Source organism: Heterocephalus glaber, unplaced genomic scaffold (genome assembly GCF_053883595.1).
Source record: "Heterocephalus glaber isolate CG9 unplaced genomic scaffold, H.glaber_assembly_v1.0 deba00001608, whole genome shotgun sequence".
NCBI lineage: Eukaryota > Metazoa > Chordata > Mammalia > Rodentia > Bathyergidae > Heterocephalus > Heterocephalus glaber.
Window position 1 is genome coordinate 20,997,250 of NW_028258379.1, and position 19,319 is coordinate 21,016,568.

At 40.8% G+C, this 19,319-nt stretch overlaps 1 protein-coding gene across 6 annotated transcripts in view; it reads right to left on the reverse strand.

The window, feature by feature from the left end:
- Ston2 (stonin 2) overlaps nt 1-19,319 on the reverse strand; it is a 158,002-nt gene that overhangs the window by 17,366 nt on the left and 121,317 nt on the right. For all 6 annotated transcript variants that reach the window (XM_087195445.1, XM_087195446.1, XM_087195444.1 and 3 more), the window contains one exon: nt 920-2,755. In XM_087195445.1, the coding sequence (XP_087051571.1) occupies nt 920-2,755 (1,836 nt within the window). The remainder of the gene's footprint in view (nt 1-919; nt 2,756-19,319) is intronic.

The following is a 19,319-nucleotide window of genomic DNA, read 5'->3' on the forward strand; positions in this document are numbered from 1 at the left end:
ACCTTATTCTTTTTGCTTGGCTAGTAAATCCACTTTCATGAACAGATGGGGAAAATTTATTATAAACCAGAGACGTGGCTTAAGGGCTCATGGAATCACAGGCTTATTGCCTGCCGCAGGGGTCGCCCAGATGTACTCTAAGAAATAAAGCTGTTAGAGCTGCTTTGATTGCTACCTCATTTTGCCATTTCACTAAATCTCACTGGACCCTCGAGGAAAGCAATTGTTTTCTGGACTCACTCAAGCACAACAGACAGCCTCCCAAGGCTGTGAGCAAGCCGGCCAGGGGAGGTAAGTTCTTGTTTGTTTAAACCAAACATTCCTTCCTTTACTTTTTGTGGGAAGGAACCTTGGCCCCTTTGGACCTTCATATTCTGCTGGATCTCCAGCCTCTTTCCTATCCCTTCATCCCAAAGCCAAACTCTGAGTCGAGCTGTTATCGCTGACAGAGGCTGGACTCAGAAAGCTCACTTCACCTGTGTACTGTGTATGACTGGCCATAAACCTGCCTTTCACTTTCAGCTGAGGCACAGGCAGAAAGCTTCTGCAGAACCCAGAAGCCTTCTAGGATCCGGAAATGGGGTGCTTTCAGGACCACAGCTAATACTTTACCGCGTTCCAAAAGAATAGAACGTCAGAAGCTGCACTGGAAAGCTGCTGGCAGCTCAACGGGGCAGAATAGTGCACCGTTCTATGGAAGATGTATGATGAGGAGACAGAGGTGGAGTGAGCTGGGTCACTATACTTGTTATTTACTCTGTGTAAATATTTCTACTCTTCTGGTCCCCCTGCCTCTCCATCACCAGTCCACTCAACAACAACAAAAAGTTCTTCATCCAGGAACAGATGTCGAAGATTGGCCCTGGCTCTTTAGCAACCACATGGTTGCCTCCAGGAGGAGAAACCACTACCTACCTACCTGAGTTTTTGTCAGGCAGTCGGTTTATCCTCCACACAATGGAGCTGAAGGCATGCTCATACTTGGCAGTCCCCAGAGTTACTCTCATGACAGGCTCAGAGCCAGAGACACTAGCTGAGCCAAAACTTGCCCCTCGGTTCACTTTGGCTTTCAAAGACTTTTCCCCTAGGACACTTTCCCTGCGGAAGTTTTTCACCCACTCACTGGGCACTGGGTAACGAACCATTACATTCTCACAGGGAACCTGAGTGAGAGGGTCACGGTTGGAGGAGAAGCCGGGTGACATCCTCAGCCAGCTCTGCACCTCCACTTCCGCCCCACTGATGCTTGCCGCTGTCCTGAGTGTGAAAGGCAAGGTCTTCTCAGCAAACACTGTCCTGAACCGCATTAGCTCAAACCGGCAAGCATCCAAAGGGTTGAAGAGAATAACCCGAGAGCTGTTGAACACATCCTCATCCACGCACCCATGAAAATGGCACTCGTGGAGTTTAATCCATTTGGTGGTAGTGATGGGCATGATGTCTTGCCGAGAAACTATTTCGTTTCCTTTGATGAGAATGTCATTGAGGCCCAATCGGCACTCTGCAAGCCCAGAAAGGAAACTCAGAATATGGATCCGAGTCAAGACATGGTGCTGGAGAATTCTGTTGTCTCCTTTGCTTATAATGCCAGAGAATTCATCTCTGACATCCACTGTAATCTCCTCTTCAAGATAGTTCAAACCAACGGTGCTCAAGTCCATTGACAATACTGGAAGATCCATGAGCTGGTCCTGAACTGCACGAATGAAGCTCAGGAAGTCATCATAATTGGTGGTGCCCAGCTTAATCACTTGTTCCCTCTCTGCTGTGTGGGCCACAGCAGGTTTAGGCTGGTATTTCTTCTTCTCTTTGTAGGTGACTCGGTCTATCCGCAAGCTGTGGATCCTACCATTCTCATCATAGTTTTGAAGCCGAGGTTCTGAAACTTCATGGCAGATCTCCAGCTTGAACTCACGGAATGGCTTTTCTAGGCCCTGCTCATAATACAGCTGCAGGTAACCACTGTCTGTCAGTTTGATGTAGATTGGTCCCCAGTGCCTGGAGGACATGATGTTTTTCTTCTCAGGGATCCTGAGCATCATTGGCCAGCCATCTCTGGGCTGAGTCAGTGCTGAGCTAGGTGAGTGAGCATCTAGTTCAATCCAGGCTATTGGGTCATCGTCAGGTAGTGCTGCAGTGCTAAAGTGATCAGGATCATCAATCTGGAGTTGTTTGAGTTTTTCAACAGCATCAGAGTGGGACTGGTTTTTGCTTGAATCATCAAAACTGATGGCATCCTGGTAGATGACAATGAGGGAATCTCTTTGGCTTTTCCCTGTGGTACTGGAAATGGAGCTTTTTTGGGAGCGCCTCTCCTGTTCCTCAAAGAAAGCACTGAAAGGGTTGATAGGGGAGGGCTGGACATCCTGGAGTGTCTCATTCAAGAAAGGATTGGTGGCCCTCCAAGGTGGTGCCTCGGTTGCAGAGGGTTGATGGTTTAGGGAGGAAATGTCCAGCTTCTGAACTTTGGAGAAACTCATCAAAGTGCTCTTGGGACGATCCCTCTTGAATGACCCAGTTGAGTTGTAAGGTACAACAGGAGTCACAGGTGCCATAGGTGGCATATTTGGCTTCAGAGGAGATGTGATTGGTGGCAAAGGGCAGCTGACTTCATTGTCATCAAAAGTGACCCAGCTGGGGAAACGAGCAGAGGTCACTGGAGGGGCAGGGTGCCCATTCACGGGTGGACTGCTGGTTTGCCAGCTGATGGCTTCCATCTCTACCTCTTCATCTTCCTGGAGTGAGGAAGAATTGTCTAAAAGGAAAAGGAGAAGATATCAGGGGCTGCCATTCAGAGTTGCAGGAAACTAATGTAGGGGAATGAGCATTACTCGAATTTTATCTAGAATTCAGTGAATTCCAAAGTAGCTCCTTACCTGTCGCAAGTGCTTGGTCTGGGTACAGAGCTTATGATTTTGTAATGAGAACATGGGAAGGGCCATCACATTGAATACAATGATAATATAGTGGATATTTCCTGTACTTTCTTCTAGGGTATGTATTCTTCAGTTTTAAACATTGAAAACTACCTCCTATGTAAAGTAATATAAACTGGCCTTATTAAAAAAGAAAGTTATTTTCTGTCAGTGATAATGATAGTATATTACATACTTGTAAATATTCTAGCCCAGACATGATAAATAAATATTAAAGATAAAATGTTAACACCCTTGGGCCGGGGATTTAGCTCAGTAGTTCTGCCGCCTGCCTCGCAAGGGAAAGGAACCGAGTTCGATCTCCGGTACCCGCCCCCCCGCAAAAAGTTAACACCCTCAATATCTATGTAAGTTCATGGAAATGAATCAGAAAAACAAAATCTCCAATAGAAATATGGGCAAAAATCATAAACTGATAAATCATGAATGAGAAACTAAAAATGTCTAATAAACATGTGAAAAACATCCAATCTTTGTAGTAATAAAAAAAATAATTAAACCAAAAAATCAGTGAAGATTTAAAAAGTTTTCAATATTCAATGAGGGTAAGGGCACCATGACAGACAGGAACACTAAACAGACTCTCAATGGGAATAAATTGATACAGATGCTCTGAAAAGAGGTCTCGCAATTTAGATTACTGGTCTTAACAAGTGTTCATAAACAATGACTTAACAATTCAACCCTAAAGAAATAAATCAAATTGTGAACCAAGTTTGAAAAACAAAGATGCTCATTTTAGCATTATTTAAAACAGGGAAAAATAAAGGGAGAAATTTCAAACGTCTAACAATTGGATGAATGTTAAGAAATTGAGGCACACAATGGAATGAGACCCAGCTGTTAAAATGTTTATGTTTTCACAGCAATATAAGAAAATGCTCGTGATATAAGCTCTTCTTTTCTTCTCTAGCATTTCCATCTTGGGGTTTATTTTAGTATGTAAAGAGAAAAGGTTACTATCAATAAAACTCTACTGTGGCAGGGTCTTCAAGAAAGGAGATAATAGACTTAAGTGTTAATGAGGGAACAACCCAAACTTTTTCAGGGTTGTAAGGACCCCGTGTGTCTGCACTGGTTTGGGAAGGGTGAGGAAAATGAGGCTGTTAGCAAGGAGGAATGGATTCTGATAAAGATTTGGCACAGTTAATAAATGTCTGGCATATAGTAGATACTCGGTAAAGGTTTACTGATTGAGGAAAGAAACTCTGCTTTGGAGTAGCTCTCCTATTTTCCATGTCACTGGAATGTGTATGGGGTTCTCTACCACCATCTAACCCACTATTTCTACTGCCAGGCATTTGGAATCAAAGGCAAATGGATCCTGAAAAATTTATACTTTCATCAGCAATACCACATATAATTTTGCACATGTAATCAATCACACATGGATGACTGGCTTGTCATCTGTCCTTCCAAGAAATGTATTCAAACAGACAGCAATTCCTTTAGTTAAGAGCATCATTTTGAGAAAGTAGGCTAAACACATGACTAGGTCTACACACGTATCCACATCTACCTCAAAAATACAAAGAGCAAAAAGTATTCTCTACATGTTCAGCACTACAAAAGGACTCCAAGGCACTTAAAAACTAAAGATGAAAATCTCTTCCAAATTCACTTTTGTAGATGTATGAACTATATTCTGGGATATGAAGGGAAAGAAATCAGGTAATAAACTAGGTTCAATGTATTTATACTTCATGTATTTATTACTAGTAATGCAGGCAAAGGGGAACATTATGACCCTGAGTGAAATATAACCTTGGGATTGTAACACATCGTCTCTGGAGAACTGGGGAAGGGGTGTGTCTCAGAACTTACTGGCTCCTTTCTGAAGTGGCTCTAAGGAGTTCTGTAGGGTAGTGGTTCCGCCCAAACCGCCCTGCTGGCCCAGCCCTGCTAACAGGGATCTCCTGACCCTGGAGCCCATCACCACCCCTTGGTTTAAAAACAAGCTGAAATCCTCTTCCTTTGGCGAGTGGCTTTCTGCCAAAGGATTCCCTTCTGTTGGGACTCTTGTCCTCAAATTAGCATTTCTTGTCATCTCCTGAGCCAAAAAAGAAGAGAGAAAAAGGCTTCTGTCTCTACTGAAGATCATTTTTGTCTTATAATAAATTCCTTCTCAAACCAAGTTATTTTAAAAAATCACACCAAACTCTTGACAGTTTTGTAACATTAAATTCATAATACAATTTAAATGAAATATCTTTAAATTTGAAAGAAAAATTCTGAATTAAATTAACTTGCAGAGAGATTCTATTTCCCCTTTGTCAGTCATTTAAAAACATCAAATGATTGTTTCAAAGTTCTCTCTCAACTCGCAGTTTCATGTCCCATAATTACAATAGTTATAAAAAACTACCCTTTGAGCCGGGCGTGGTGGTACATGCCTATAGTCTCGGCATTCTGGAAGCTGAGGCAGGAGTATCTCCTGTGAGTTTGAGGCCAGCCTGGGCTAGTGAGACTGTTTCAAAAAAAACAAAACAAAACAAAAACCTATCTTTGTTTTTCCATAAAACCATGTATAAAGAAAAAATATTTCAATAACGTAACATACTTTTATAAAAGAAAGCCAAATGTGGACCAGGGTTCACATAAGAATAAAGCATTTCTTGAGGTGAAACCAAATACCACTTCCAAAGGCAATCCCTTGTTAACACTGGCTTCCTGATTGTGAACTCTTTTTTTGGTACTGGGGATCGAACTCAGGACCTTTCCAGGACCTTGTGAAGCAGGCATGGTGCCACTGAGCTAAATCCCGGTCCCCTTATTGTGCACTCTTAATTTTGCTTCTTTTCTTATCTCACACAGTGACCATCTTCTATTTTGTTTTGTTTTGTTTTTGAGACAAGATCTTGCTATGTAGTTCAAGCTGGCCTCAAACTCATTATGTAGCCCTGGCTGGCCTCGAACTCATGGTGATCCTCCTGCCTCAGTCTCCTGAGTGCTAGGATTACTGGCATGCACAACCACACAGGCGCATTGTTTTTATAAAGGTTGGATCTTATATATTTTTAGTAGAGGATTACTTTGGCCTTTCATGCATATATAAAATTTATCTGGATATAAATTTTCTGAGCATAAATATTTGCATTTTATGTGGCAGAAAGTTTACTTCTTTAATAAATAAGGAGTGTTTCCTTAATACAATGAATATACTCTCACAAAGAGGATAAAGAGAAAAACAAATTAATGAAGGAATATAAATGTCTAATAATTATTAAAGAAAAAAAGATTAACCTTGTAAAACTATAAAATATCATTATTCCCATAGCAGAGAAACAAAGATTTAGAATAAATAATAACCAGTTTTGGGGACAACTGGGGAAATCTACACTCTACTGGGAGTATTAAAATTTTTTCCTGATGGGGAACTTGAAAATTTGTACACAAGTTTTTAAAACAGTGACTCAAGAATTCTTATAGGAGTTTAGTCTAAGAAAATAACAAGACAAGCATGTAGCAATGTACACAGTGGCTGTTTATCATAGCAATGTTTGAAAAATTACAAACAACTTAAATGCTCAACAATAGGAGATTAGTTAAATTGTTATATCTTTAAAATGGAATCCTATGTCACCATTGGGATATCTATAATTTGAATTCAGAAAGCCTCGGTTTCAATTATATATTGGCAGCTAAGTAACTATGAAACTTTGACTATGTTTTTAATTTCTCTGTCTGTTTTCCATGAATTTAGGAGAATATTAAGTCCTATCTAAAAGGCAAACAGTAAAAGTTCAGTGGATGCAGCAGATTTCAGACTGCTCTTCCCACTATTAGAATAATATATTTCATTAGTATATATGTGTTAGCATTGGAATGTAATATTTCATAACGTTTTGGTGTTAAAAAACAAATGTCTCACCAGGGATTTAGCTCAGTGGTTTTGCCGCCTGCTGCACAAGCACAAGGATCCGAGTTCAATCTCCGGTACCAAAAAAATCCAAAAAAACAAAAAAACAAGTCTCATGTGGAGAAAGGGGTATATTAAAAAAACTAAATCTGTGCTAGGAGTAGTGGTACATGCCTGTAATCCCGGCTACTAGCAAGTCTGAAGCATGAGGACCCCAAGTTGGAAGCCAGCCTGGGCAACGTAGCAAGACTCTGTTTCAAAATTTAAAAGAAATTGTTTAAAGGGCTGGAGATGTAGTACAGCACGCCCTGGGTTCAATCTCCAGTAACACTTCCACCCACAAAGTTTATCTATATTCTTCCCTTACAAAGACAATGCTGTATTGGTCACAAAATAAAGTTCAAACTGTACCTTGACCGCAAATACTAATTAACCTTAAGGAACAAGTAGCTTAGGTATTCCCTAGGCTGAGAAAGCAGCAGTTAGATGTTTCCTGCAAGTTATGACCTGTGCTACCAGTACTAGAAACAACGAAGGGGAATAAAAGGCTGGCAAATTTCCCCAGTAAAAACAGCCAAAAGCTAATTGTCTTGAGCACAAAGTTAACCATTATCCACAATTCCATTTTATTGACTTATTAAAATAAAACCATAGCCAAAACTCTGGTGTTATTTTAATTACCATCTCTTCCACTTGCTCCCTCTAAATTGCTTTTAATAGGAATTGGGCTGTGGCCAAACAAAAGCCATGTATAAAGATAAGGCTTTCATCCCACACCACAGGGAAAAGTTCCGGTATATCTGGGGTGCCTAGTATCTACTGATGCAAACTAAAGAAAAAAGGTGGATTGTTTTAATGTGAGACCAAAATCTATTTTAAACTCCCCAAAGATTGTATCAAATGAATGATTACCAGGTAATCAAAGTCACCAAAGGCAGAGGAAAAGTGAGAGCTACCGTAGTGGGAGGATTAGCAGTTTCTATATTTTGGACATAGCAGATACTCTCATCTTCTTTCCCCCATTTCTTAATCTAATTTTACTAATGCAATGGACAAATGCAAAAAATTTACTGAGAGGTGTTCAGTGGAATTTATTGAGTGGGAAGAACACATATTCTTATATTATTGCAGTTCCTCAACACGAAACAGCAGTCACTGTATTAAGAGCATATTAAAACTGTAGAACCAGCTCCTGATGCACCATGGGCACCGATATATCTACAGAGTGATCCACAAGTGAAAAGAGGAGCACAGAATTAGAGATTTTAGAACCAGCAAAGCTTGATCCCTTCATTTTGCTGAGAAGACTGAGGTTCAATGGTTTTGAGAAACCTGCCCAAGGTGGGATTAGAAGTCAATTCCTGCCTTTACATTTCATTAACTGTTATTTCCTCAGTGCTTGTTCATTAAGCTAAATTTTACCCATTACTTTTGAGATGAGTAAGAATTATCTTCACACACAACTTCTTAGAAGAAAACATTAATTAAACAAGGATTTGCATCTATTTATATGGAAGTCTTTGGGCAAAACCCCAGGAGATGTCACTCCCTAACATGTAAAGGTGCAGAGAGGAGAGCAGAGAGGTTCTCGCTTCGACCAAACACGCTGGGTGGTACCTACTTAACTGACAAAAGGAGAGCCAGAGGACTGTGTGCTCCTGGTGCTCAGCACTGTCCAGGAGAGACCATGCTTGCAAGCTGGTGGAGGGACGCGCTCAAGCGATATCCCAAGGCGAGGAAGCCCATGCGTCAAACTACCACTTAGCGCTGCGGAGCAGAATCTCTGCCAAGACTCCGCATTCCAGATTGCATTTACTAAGGGAACCCATGCAGCTGTTCTGAACACCTTCTTCAGATGGACTTAATCCAGCTGGCCCTGCCAACTCTCTCCCCGCTCATCAAGACAGTCTGACACAATGCATTTCCTCTCTCTTCTTTTTTGTTGCTCAGAAGTTTGTGGAACGGTTCGGGAATATTCCATCTCTTGCAGTGGTCTTGCACTGTGACCAAAAATCAACCTTTTGCTCTCTGGTTCGAAACTTTTGTCTTTTTGACCATTGTTCTCTTTCTTATGTTTTCCCCAGTACTAAATTTCTGTGTCTTTATTTGTGGCTTCTTTAAAAAATATTTTTATTATATTAACTTGTTTAGTATAATAGTATGTACTACGTTTGCAATACACAGTAATTATATTCATCTTGGGAATTGGTATGTGAGTGAAACCAGGTGTTCTGCGGCTCTCACCAGCTCTAAAGTGCCTCACCCTAAGGAACATACACACTCAGCAATGTCCTTCCCTTCACGGTCCCAAAACAGTGATATGGGTGTCATCCTCCAGCAGACCTGATTCAATGTCTGATCATTCTGAAGTTTAGTGATGGGAATTTCTGCTTCATCAAAGTTAATCCTGTAAATTTGGTCAGGGGCTGGTGGGTGGCGAGGGTAAAGAACAGAGCTGGGAGCTCTCACACTTTCTTTCTGTCTTTTTGTTTTTTGTTTATTTTGAGACAGGGTCTCACTTTGTAGTGCAGGCTATCCTTGAACTCACTACGTAGGGCAGGTTGGCCTCGAACGAATGACAATCCTCCCGTTTCCTGGCTGCTCACACATTATTACATATGCTTGTATACATGTGTACCAGGGATGAGGAGAAACAGACATTCTGAGTCTACCAAGTTTTCTTCTGTTTGTTATCTTTCCAAGGCTGTACTATAGTAGTTTCTTGATGAAATTTAAGAATTCTTTTATGGGAGGGGCAACATCATCTATAGGAAAGTTGGGGTAATTTCTATAAGCTGAAAGGACTTCTAACCAATGGGTCTACTTTATAGATGCTTTCACCTTTATTAACCCAAAGATCATTTTTCTTTATGTGGATTTTCCATCAAAGATGATGACAACGAAATAACCAAATGGCTCACGTGTGTAACAGGCCAGTTCTTTTCAATCGAGACTGCATTTGGTAATTTGATTTCATTTTAGTACTTATCCAACTCTCTCTTAATTATCATAAGAAAAGGAGACATTCTTGTGCTCGCTTCAGCAGCATATATACTAAAAAGGAGACATTCTTACAGACTGATAGATGTAATTTACAAAATATAAACCGATCAATTTAAGATAACATCAGAAAAATAGGAAAACCACTAATTTTTAGCACATCAACAAATTTATTCTAGCAGGTAGAAGTACACTTCTGAGTCCCTCATATTTTTCAGAAGACCTCATAAAGTAACCTGTGGGCAAATAAATAGAAAAGCTATTTACAGATGGTTCATTTACTCAGTAGTTTTCCTGACTTGTTAGAGCATGCATCCTGTTCAGCAAATACACACAGTTGTCTCCTGAGTGAACACAAGGGATGTAAGAGAAAGGCTAGATTCAAAGTGGCTTATATTGCAGCTGGGCGTGGTGGCACATGCCTATAATCCCAGCACTTACACTCAGAAGGCTGAGGCAAGAGGATCCCAGGGAGTTCGAGGCCAGCCTGGGCCACACAGTGAGTTTAAGGCCAGTATTACCTACATAGTGAGACCCTCTCTTAGAAAATCCAAAAACAACAACAATACCCAAAAAGTGGCTTATGCTAACACTGGGTCGACTTTCTGGCCCAGGCATAGTCTTCACTGTGTTTGGGCCGCCACAGGTAGTGGAAGGTAGAGCTTGGGCTCTGGAGTCAGAATGATCGGGCCTTGCCACATGAAAACTTTGAGCTCAGTCAAACATAGTGGTCCACAACCATAATCCCAGCACTCTGGGAGGATGAGGCAGGAAGATTGCAAGTCCAAGCCTAGACTATGCAATTTGGAAACTCAGTGAAATCCTATCTCCAAAATAAGAAACAAAAAGTGATTAGGGATGTAGCTCCATGTGAAGGCCCTGAGTTCAATCCTTGGTACTGCAAAAATAAAAAAGCAAGCCAGCCAGCCAATCAGCTTGCCTGCCTGTGAGCTCTTGGGCATGTTACTAAACTTTCCCCAAATAAATATATACTTTCCTCAAATAAATATATATATAATTTCTTTTCCTTTCCTTTTTTTTTTTGGTTCCCGGGATCGAACTTGGGACCTTGCACTTGTGAGGCAGGCGGTGGCACCACTTATATATAATTTCTTTAATAAGCTGAGAAAGAAGAGAGAGGGAAGGAAGGAAGGAAGGAGAATGCCTTTGCAGTTACATTATTATTAATCTGACAGGAACAAGGAAAGGAAGGTATAAAAATGGAAGGAAAGGAAAGAGGGATAGAGAAAGAGAATAATTTGCTTTACGGAGGATAGCACTCACACTCACAGCAAACATTCCCATTATCCACTCCTAGAACTATGCCAAACCAGTCAGTGGATTAATTTAGTACTCACACACCTTTGATCCCAACACCACACACTTAATCCCAGCACCACACACCCTAGATCCAGCCACTTCCGAAAAGCCCCACCTACAACCCATGAGGCTTTGAGGGGACATCTGGATACAGCCCCGTAACAGTCATGAATACACTATGGACAAGATAAGTACCCAACTTTCTATCTTCCCTCTGGTACTAGAAATGCCTGTGTAAGTTGGGCAGGTAGAAGATGTTTTAGTAGTTTAGAGAAGTAGCCACCAAAGTGGAAGACAACACTGAAGGAAGCATATGGGATAATCCACTAGGCTTTAGGAAGAAAATATTTTAGAGCTTCCATTTTTGTTCACTTTTAAAAAAAGCTTTCTTCACTTTTAAAACCATCTCTTATGTTTCTTATAAAACATTACCTAAAACATCTACCATGTTTATAATTTATAAATTGATAATATAAATATATTTATCAATAAATACACATTTATTACAGGTTTATGCTTAAACCTTTGGAGAAATGTGATGAAACATTTGGAAAAAGCTAACTTAGTTCATAAGGCATGTTTCAGATATACATGCAAAGATGCTACACCTCCTCCTTGTCTTTCATAAAAGCAGGACAGAATCACCAGAAGAAGTGGCCTTGGCTGTCAGTCCAAAAGGAAAGGTATTTTTTGCATATAAGAAGGACCCATTATTCTCTTAAATTTTTCCGTTTCCCTTAAACTTTTCTGTAATAATTCCAGTGTCCCAGATCCCTGCTGACAGTGTTACTAGCCTATTCAGGCTTTCCCTGTTGCTTGGAATATATTAAAATTGACTTCTATTTTACCCTTCCTTGCTTTCTAGGAAGTTTTAAACAATCTTCCTATTTTGTATAAATTATGAAATTGACCTAAACAAGTAACTGCTGCATTTGCTTCCAGGGGCATGGACTGTGTGATCTCACATTAGAATCCTAGTCTTTTCAGGCCAGGGATTTAGCACAGTGGTTCCACTGCCTGCCTTGCAAGCTCAAGGTCCTGAGTTCGATCCTGGGTACCAAAAAAAATGAATCCTAGTCTTTTCATGTCCCTTTCATGGCTATACATCCAGTACCCAAGGAATACACAGCAATGGCATGAAGAGGGGATGCCCATGAGAGCTTGATACATGCTTTATAGCAAGTGCCCTTTGACTTAAATATTTTAGATCTTCTGTTATTCACGTAACAGGCTGAGACTGTTATTTCTGTGTTCAATATGTTCTTAGACAGAAAAAGTCAACACGGCTCCGAGGGGAAGGGCAAAGTCGATATAATGACCATTTCTCCTCTACTATTTTGGGTTATAGCTTCATAACTGTCCTTCAGAAAACTTTTCCCCTCTCGATCAAGTCTTCTTGTATTGCCAATCAAGGTGCTCCATCCATGACACATATGACTCAAAGTCAGACTATCTTTGGAAATCTTAAATGGAATTTACTCAAGGATAGAAAAATGGTGGGGGCTAAATTACTGAGAGGAACTCTAAAGAGCTTGCACATAGCTAATATATCTTGAATTAAGCTACCAAGGTTTGCCGACTGTAACAAGTAAACTGGATTGTCAACTTGATTGGCTCGAGAGTTCCCTAGGGAATTTACTAGTAAAGCACACTTCTGGTGTGTCTGAATGGGTCATGGAGGCATGACTTTTGGTACTATAACTGGTCCCTGGCCTCTCCCTCCCTGGTGCTCTTCCCAGATGCCATAAAGTGTTTTTTTGCCATGATTTTTCTGCCTTAAAGCCAGCCAGCCATGGACTGAAATCTCAAACTATCAGCCAAATTAAAATTCTTTAAATCATGGGTGTTGGGTGTTTTGTACCAGCAATGGGAAAGTTGACCAATACACTGACCATATGTGAGAGATATCCCAAATGACTACAGAGTCTCCTCATCTCTATTGACCTTCTTGGGCATTCCCCTTCTATATTGACTCTAAGTTTGATCATGGGTCTTTCTTTGGTTAAGATGAAATTCATACATTGCAAACAGAAGCAGGAGAAGTGCTTGTGCCTGGGGCTTGCCCTTTTTACCTGCAGTTGGAACCTGAGACCATCATGTGAGTGACCTTCCAAGGGATAAGCAACCATAGGGAGAAGAAGCAAGACACTGTTGCCAATCAGGCAACAGACTACAGACCCATGAGTATCCTAGGAGTTCAGCTGATCCTTGAATAGACCAGGGAATGTTTAAAACCCACTCAGATCGCTAACTTGCAGAACTATGAGCCAAACAAAATACTGTTTTCTCCAGCAACTAAATTTGTGGGTGTTTTTTAATGCTGTAAAAGCTGATATACTAACTTCCTGAAACTTGAGTGTTCAGCTTTTTTTCTGATTCTCAAAGCTATATTCTTAAAATAAATTCCTTTTGCTTAAAGTTAGTACAATTGACGTGTGTTGCTTGCTATGCAGGCTCCTTAGCTGTCAAGCTAGAGGTAGATGAAAAGATTCTTGTAGAAACTATGAGCAGGTATAAATTCCTAGAACCCTTAAAACTTGTCTCACTATTAAGCAAAAACATTTCAGTTTTCCTGTTTCTCTCTACTTTCTGGAACTCTTTCCACAAGATGATAGAACAGTATTATTTTGCTTAATACAAGAGACGTTCTTCCAACTTTAAGTCTGGAGGTAGGGAGTTTTAGGACTCTTGTTGGAAAAATCATCATCTTTCACCTGGATCAACCAACACATGGGAGAGAGATACGCCAAACTACAAGTCAACCTAGTCAAGAGAATGGACTCCATGCTCATTCATATCCTGACAACTCCATCTACTAACTCTGTGACCTTGCCTAAGTTAAAGTACTAGGCCTCAGTTCTCTCAACTGTAAAATGGAGATAGTAAAAGTATTTACCACTTAAATTGGTATGAGGGCTGAGTTCATGTATATAAGTGTATTTAACAAGCATTACACAAATATTTAATATTATTATTGTGAGTATTCCTTAGAGTCCATATGGCGTCGGGGAAGATCTTGGGAAAGAGACATTTGGCACTGTGAGGCCTTTGATAAAACCATGGAACAGAAGGTTTCATGTCGAATTTCATCTCTACCAAATGCTACTGTGCTAATTTCCTAACTATAACATGAAATAGCTGTAAGCTCTGTTTAATTCCACAGGGTTGTTTGGAAGCAAATATAAAATAACACATGTGAACATGCTTCTCAATATTCCACAGTCCTTAATCACTGCATGGTTAGGCCTGCAATTACTATTCAGATACTGAGGTCACTTTAGGTTCTAAATGAGTCCTACATTCCTCATTATTTCAGTGGGTCCATTCCGGGTGGGCAGTTGGTATATTGCAGAGATGTGTGGACAGCCTTCTTGGAATAAAGATTTATTTACAGATTTATGAAACCTAAACTTGTCTATACCAACTACAGCTCTGTCATGAGATGCTTATTTACATTATATAATTTTCAATACTTTTCTGGAGATTGTGTTTCTGAAAAAAGAACTGAAATCAAGTAATGAGAGAATAGGGGAAAGTGGGAATGGCAAGAGCACTTTTATGTATCTTTATAGACCCGAACAGATGGGTGTCACTTAATTTACCTGTTCCCCATCTGGTAATGGTTTGATTGTTACTGTGTCCCCCTGAAATTCATATGTTGGAATCCAAAATCCTAAACTGATAATGTTAAAAGGTGGGCCTCTGAGAGGCGATTAAGTCATAAAGACGTGGCCTTCACGTATGGGGCAGAACCCTTACAAAAGGGCTTTAGGGAACTAGCGAGGCCCTATTGCCCTCTCTCCTCTCTGTCAGGTAAGGACCAAAGCATTAAAGTGTCATCTTGGAAGGAGAGACCAGTTCTTCTCCAGATACTGAACCTGTAGACACTTTGATTTTCAACTTCTCGGCCTCCGGAACTGTGAGAACTGTGAGACCTGATGTTTATAACCAACCTAAGCTACTCTATTATTAATAGAATAAGCTACTACCTGTCCCTAGGAGCACAGGATCAAGTGTTCTTTGCCTCAGGTAGAAGTGACTCCTGATTTAAGGCATGCTGAATTGAATGAACTCACATGCGAATCTGCTTCAAAGCACATAAATATAAAAAAGATTAAACTTCTTGACTTTTAAGGAAGAAACTGTAAAATACTTAGAAGATGCAGAAGCATGTACCATTAAAAGCACCTAAATCCTGCTGTCACCCATGCTGATCATGACATTATCAGTGTTTCTTTCAAGCTGTGTACCCTGCACATACACAGTTATAAACACATACATTTATATGGATTACTGTACATGTGGGGTTTTACAGCCTACCTTTTTTTGTTTAATATTTCAGGATAAGAATTTTCATGAGACAGCATTCAAAGCAGGCTGTGGGAAGACACTGTGTCTGATTAAGTCCTTAGCATGTGTAATCTGTAAGCTTAAAGAGTTCAGAGAGCAGAGTAGTAAGTATATTAATTCTAGTTGTAAATGTAATATTTGGCTATCTCAGTGGGAGTATATATAGGATATGTTAAAAGCAATAGAGTCTGACATTGGATAAAGGATAATCAATGCTGATGCTTTGTTTCATGAAGTAAATTTGATTCCTGTTAACATTTGAAGTCAGGGACTTCCACAGACAGAGATGAGGTAATGGGATCAGGGTTGCTGTTTTCAAGTCTAAAGCTTCTTGCCCAACTGTGACACACCATGAAATATTGACAAACATGCTGCCTTCTGCTCTTTAAAGCTAGTAGCCTTTGTGTTCTACATTGAAGGCATTGCCTAGGACTCAGCTTGAATCTCCTTTGCAGTTAGGCACACAGCCAACTGATGTGTACGGTTATCTGCCACCTCCTCTTCTCCGCACATATGAGAGAAGTCAAGCATAGACTTAAGGGTGGAAGTGTCTGCCCACCACTAAGAACCTTAGCTGCACAGTGGGGCAGGTTCCGGAGTGGGGTGCCAAAAACCATGCTGCCAACCTTTGCTAACTCCATGGCTTTGTATATGTATGGTTGACTGACAAAGTGACACAGAAGGGTCTTTACATCATTTAATCATCAGATCAAACACCTGGAACAGGGCCGGGGATTTAGCTCCATGGTGCCACCGCTGCCTTGGAAACTCAAGGTCCTGAGTTTGATCCCCCGTACTGCAAACAAAACAAAACAAAACAAAACACCTGGAACAGCTCTGCAAGAAGAAGCGTGACAGAGAGACAGAGAGAGAGAGAGAGAGCACAGGTGTGCACTGTGCCACAGATAAGCTGAGGGTGACGTTAGGAAGATGATTTCAGCTCTCCAAGCCTCAGGTTCCTCACTCCCAAGACAGGATAATGGTGCCCTGTAAGATGTGTGACAGTTGTAATAATGTGGACAAGTGCTTGGCATAGGGCCCTGCAAAGAATGGACACCGGATAACTGGCTGTTTCCGTGATTATAATGAACACAATGCACTGCCAGCCACAGTTCTGCAGCGATACGGGGAGCAAGGAGGAAAAAGCTGTTACAAATTGATTGCTTTCGTGGGACAGACATGATGTCAAATGGCTTTTAGCCTGCTTATATGGAATGCAGCTCAATGAGGAGAGAGAGAGAAAGAGAGCGAGAGGGAGAGAGGCGGGCGCAGGGAGACACACAGACACACAGAGAATAAATATGAATTAGATGAGACTATGAGACAATGTGTACTGAGAAGAGGATATGGAGAAGAGAAAAGGAAGAAAAGTAGTGTCCTCAAGAAATGGATATACCTTGTTACTAGACAATAAGGTATAAGAAGACAAAGCCTTGAATGCTTCATTACTGTTCGCTCAGTCAGAGATGAAGATACCCAGTGAAAACATCTGCGTGCACACCTGGACACAGAACTGGGTCACTTGCAGGTGTGCCTGCTCGTGACACAGGAAAAGGAAACCCACAGTGCTGGTGTGGGGACAAGTGCCAAGCCATGGCTCCAATAAGCAGAAGTGCCCTTTGCCCCAGTGGCTGAGTCTCTGCACCACCACATGACACACTATGACAGGTCCATTCACAATGATGACAAAAGGTCATTCTCCAAACAAAGCAATGAACCCCAGACAGAGGTTCCAAACCTCAACACAGCAAACCATGTACGCCAGGGAGCTGATCATGTGAAGGACCTACTGCACTGTCGCACACTGAACAAGGTGTGCTACATACACTGACTTCTTAACCCTCAAGACAACCCTGTGGGAACTACAGTCTATAGGTGAAGAAAATAAAATTCATATAGGTATGGTAAAAAAAAAAATCAACTAGTTTTCAAAACCAGTGTCCTCTTCATGTACTTGAAGTAGACCACGCACACAGGAAAGTGTGCAAATCTCAGGTGCACGGCTCTGTAAATGTTCACAACTGAGCACATTCATGTAACCAGCATCCAGATGAGAAGCAAGGCCCTGTGGGCTTTTTTTCAGCCACTCTTACCCAAGGGTAACCACTAACCTGAATACTAACCACTCTTTTACCCAGAACACTCTAACCTACAGTAATCAATCCCCACTGAATTCCTCCATCTTTCTTATCTGTTTCACCCATTTGGAATTTCTCAATACTCTCTCGTGGAGTCAACTGTTTCTTCTTTTATGTAGCTTTTCTAATTATGATTGTAATCTCTTGAAGGCCAGGGTTTTATACAAGTTGAATGTTTGAGACCAGAAATGTTTCAGCTTTTGGATTTTTTTGTGTTTTGGAATATCTACATACACATGATGAGACATCTTGGGGATGAGATCCAAGTCTAAACACAAAACTCATTTCTATTTTATATGCATCTTACACACACAGCCTGGAGGCAACTTTATACAACATTTTTAATAATTTTGACATGTGGAATTTTCTACTCATGGTATCATGTCAGCACTAAAAAAATGTCTGGATTTTATACCACTCCAGATTTCAGAGACGAATTATGGATGCTTTGCCTGTATGTACTTCCTTATATTCCCCTAGCACATCTCACAGGGTGCAGCTGCTACATAATATATGTACAGTACCTAAGAGTTGTTTTTCTGTTTATTTTGTGTCTGACACTTTTAAATACTTTATGTGGATTATCTCATTTAATCCTCCCAATAACCCAATGAGGTAGGTAGGTACCACCATTATGTTCCTTTAACAGCGGAAAAAATGGAGGCACACCAGAGTTAGGTAATTTACCCAAGGTTGCACAGTTAAATAGGGATGGAGTCAGGACTCAAACCCAGGCCTTGCCTTGACACTCAACACATTAGGAAAAACAAGGGCATTTTCATCTCATTGCCTCCCAGGGAAATGAAGAAGGGGAAATCCTGCTAAAACTGGGGATCTTCCAATAAAGCAGACAATTTAAAAAGTACAACAGAATATTAACACTGACAATTAGCAGCAAAAATAGTTCTTCAGCTGTGCCTTAGCATAATTACTACCTTTTTCATTGTGGCTGCAATAACAAGCATTGATGATTTAAATGGAAGAGCAAACAATAATTTGAGTGGAACAGTAAAGAATGAACATTTCTAAATATAAAATCCATCCTAATGAACAAGCCACGGGGAGCGCATTCCTATGAAGCAGTGTGCTAACTGGAAGAGTACTGGAGAGGAATCTCAGGAATCATTGTCAGACCCTCCACATCTCACAAAACATAAGCACAGGCCAACATTAACAGGAGAAGTTATACCTCCAAATGAGTCTAGGTGGTGAGTCGTGCATATATTGAACTGATACAACTGTAATATCAGGCATTCCTGGATTGCATCATCTGGAAGCATTTTCAGAATGGGCACTGTTGTTTTCAGTCTGAAAGTGGTAGAAAACCTCCATTCCTTGAAGTTGACTGGATGTAATTTATCAAGAGTCAAAAGTTAAGAGTCAAAGCTAATGCAAAAATGTCTATAGTTTTATTTTCTTTTTTAAAAAGGGAACACAGTGGGATGTGGCAGCAGATTGCTGTGACCCCAGCATTCTGGGAGGCCGAGGCAGGAGGACTGTAAGTGTGAGGTCAGTCTGGGCAACTGAGCAAGACCCTATCTCAAAAAGAAAAATAAAAAGGGCTGAGGATGTACCTCACCTCAGTGTGAAGGCCCTGGGTTCAATCCCCAATACAGCAAAAAGGGAAAATATAATGTAGCAATATAAGAACTTGGGCTTCAGAGGTAGAGATGTGGATCTGAAGGACTCCTGCTGCTGTGTGACCTCGAACACAGG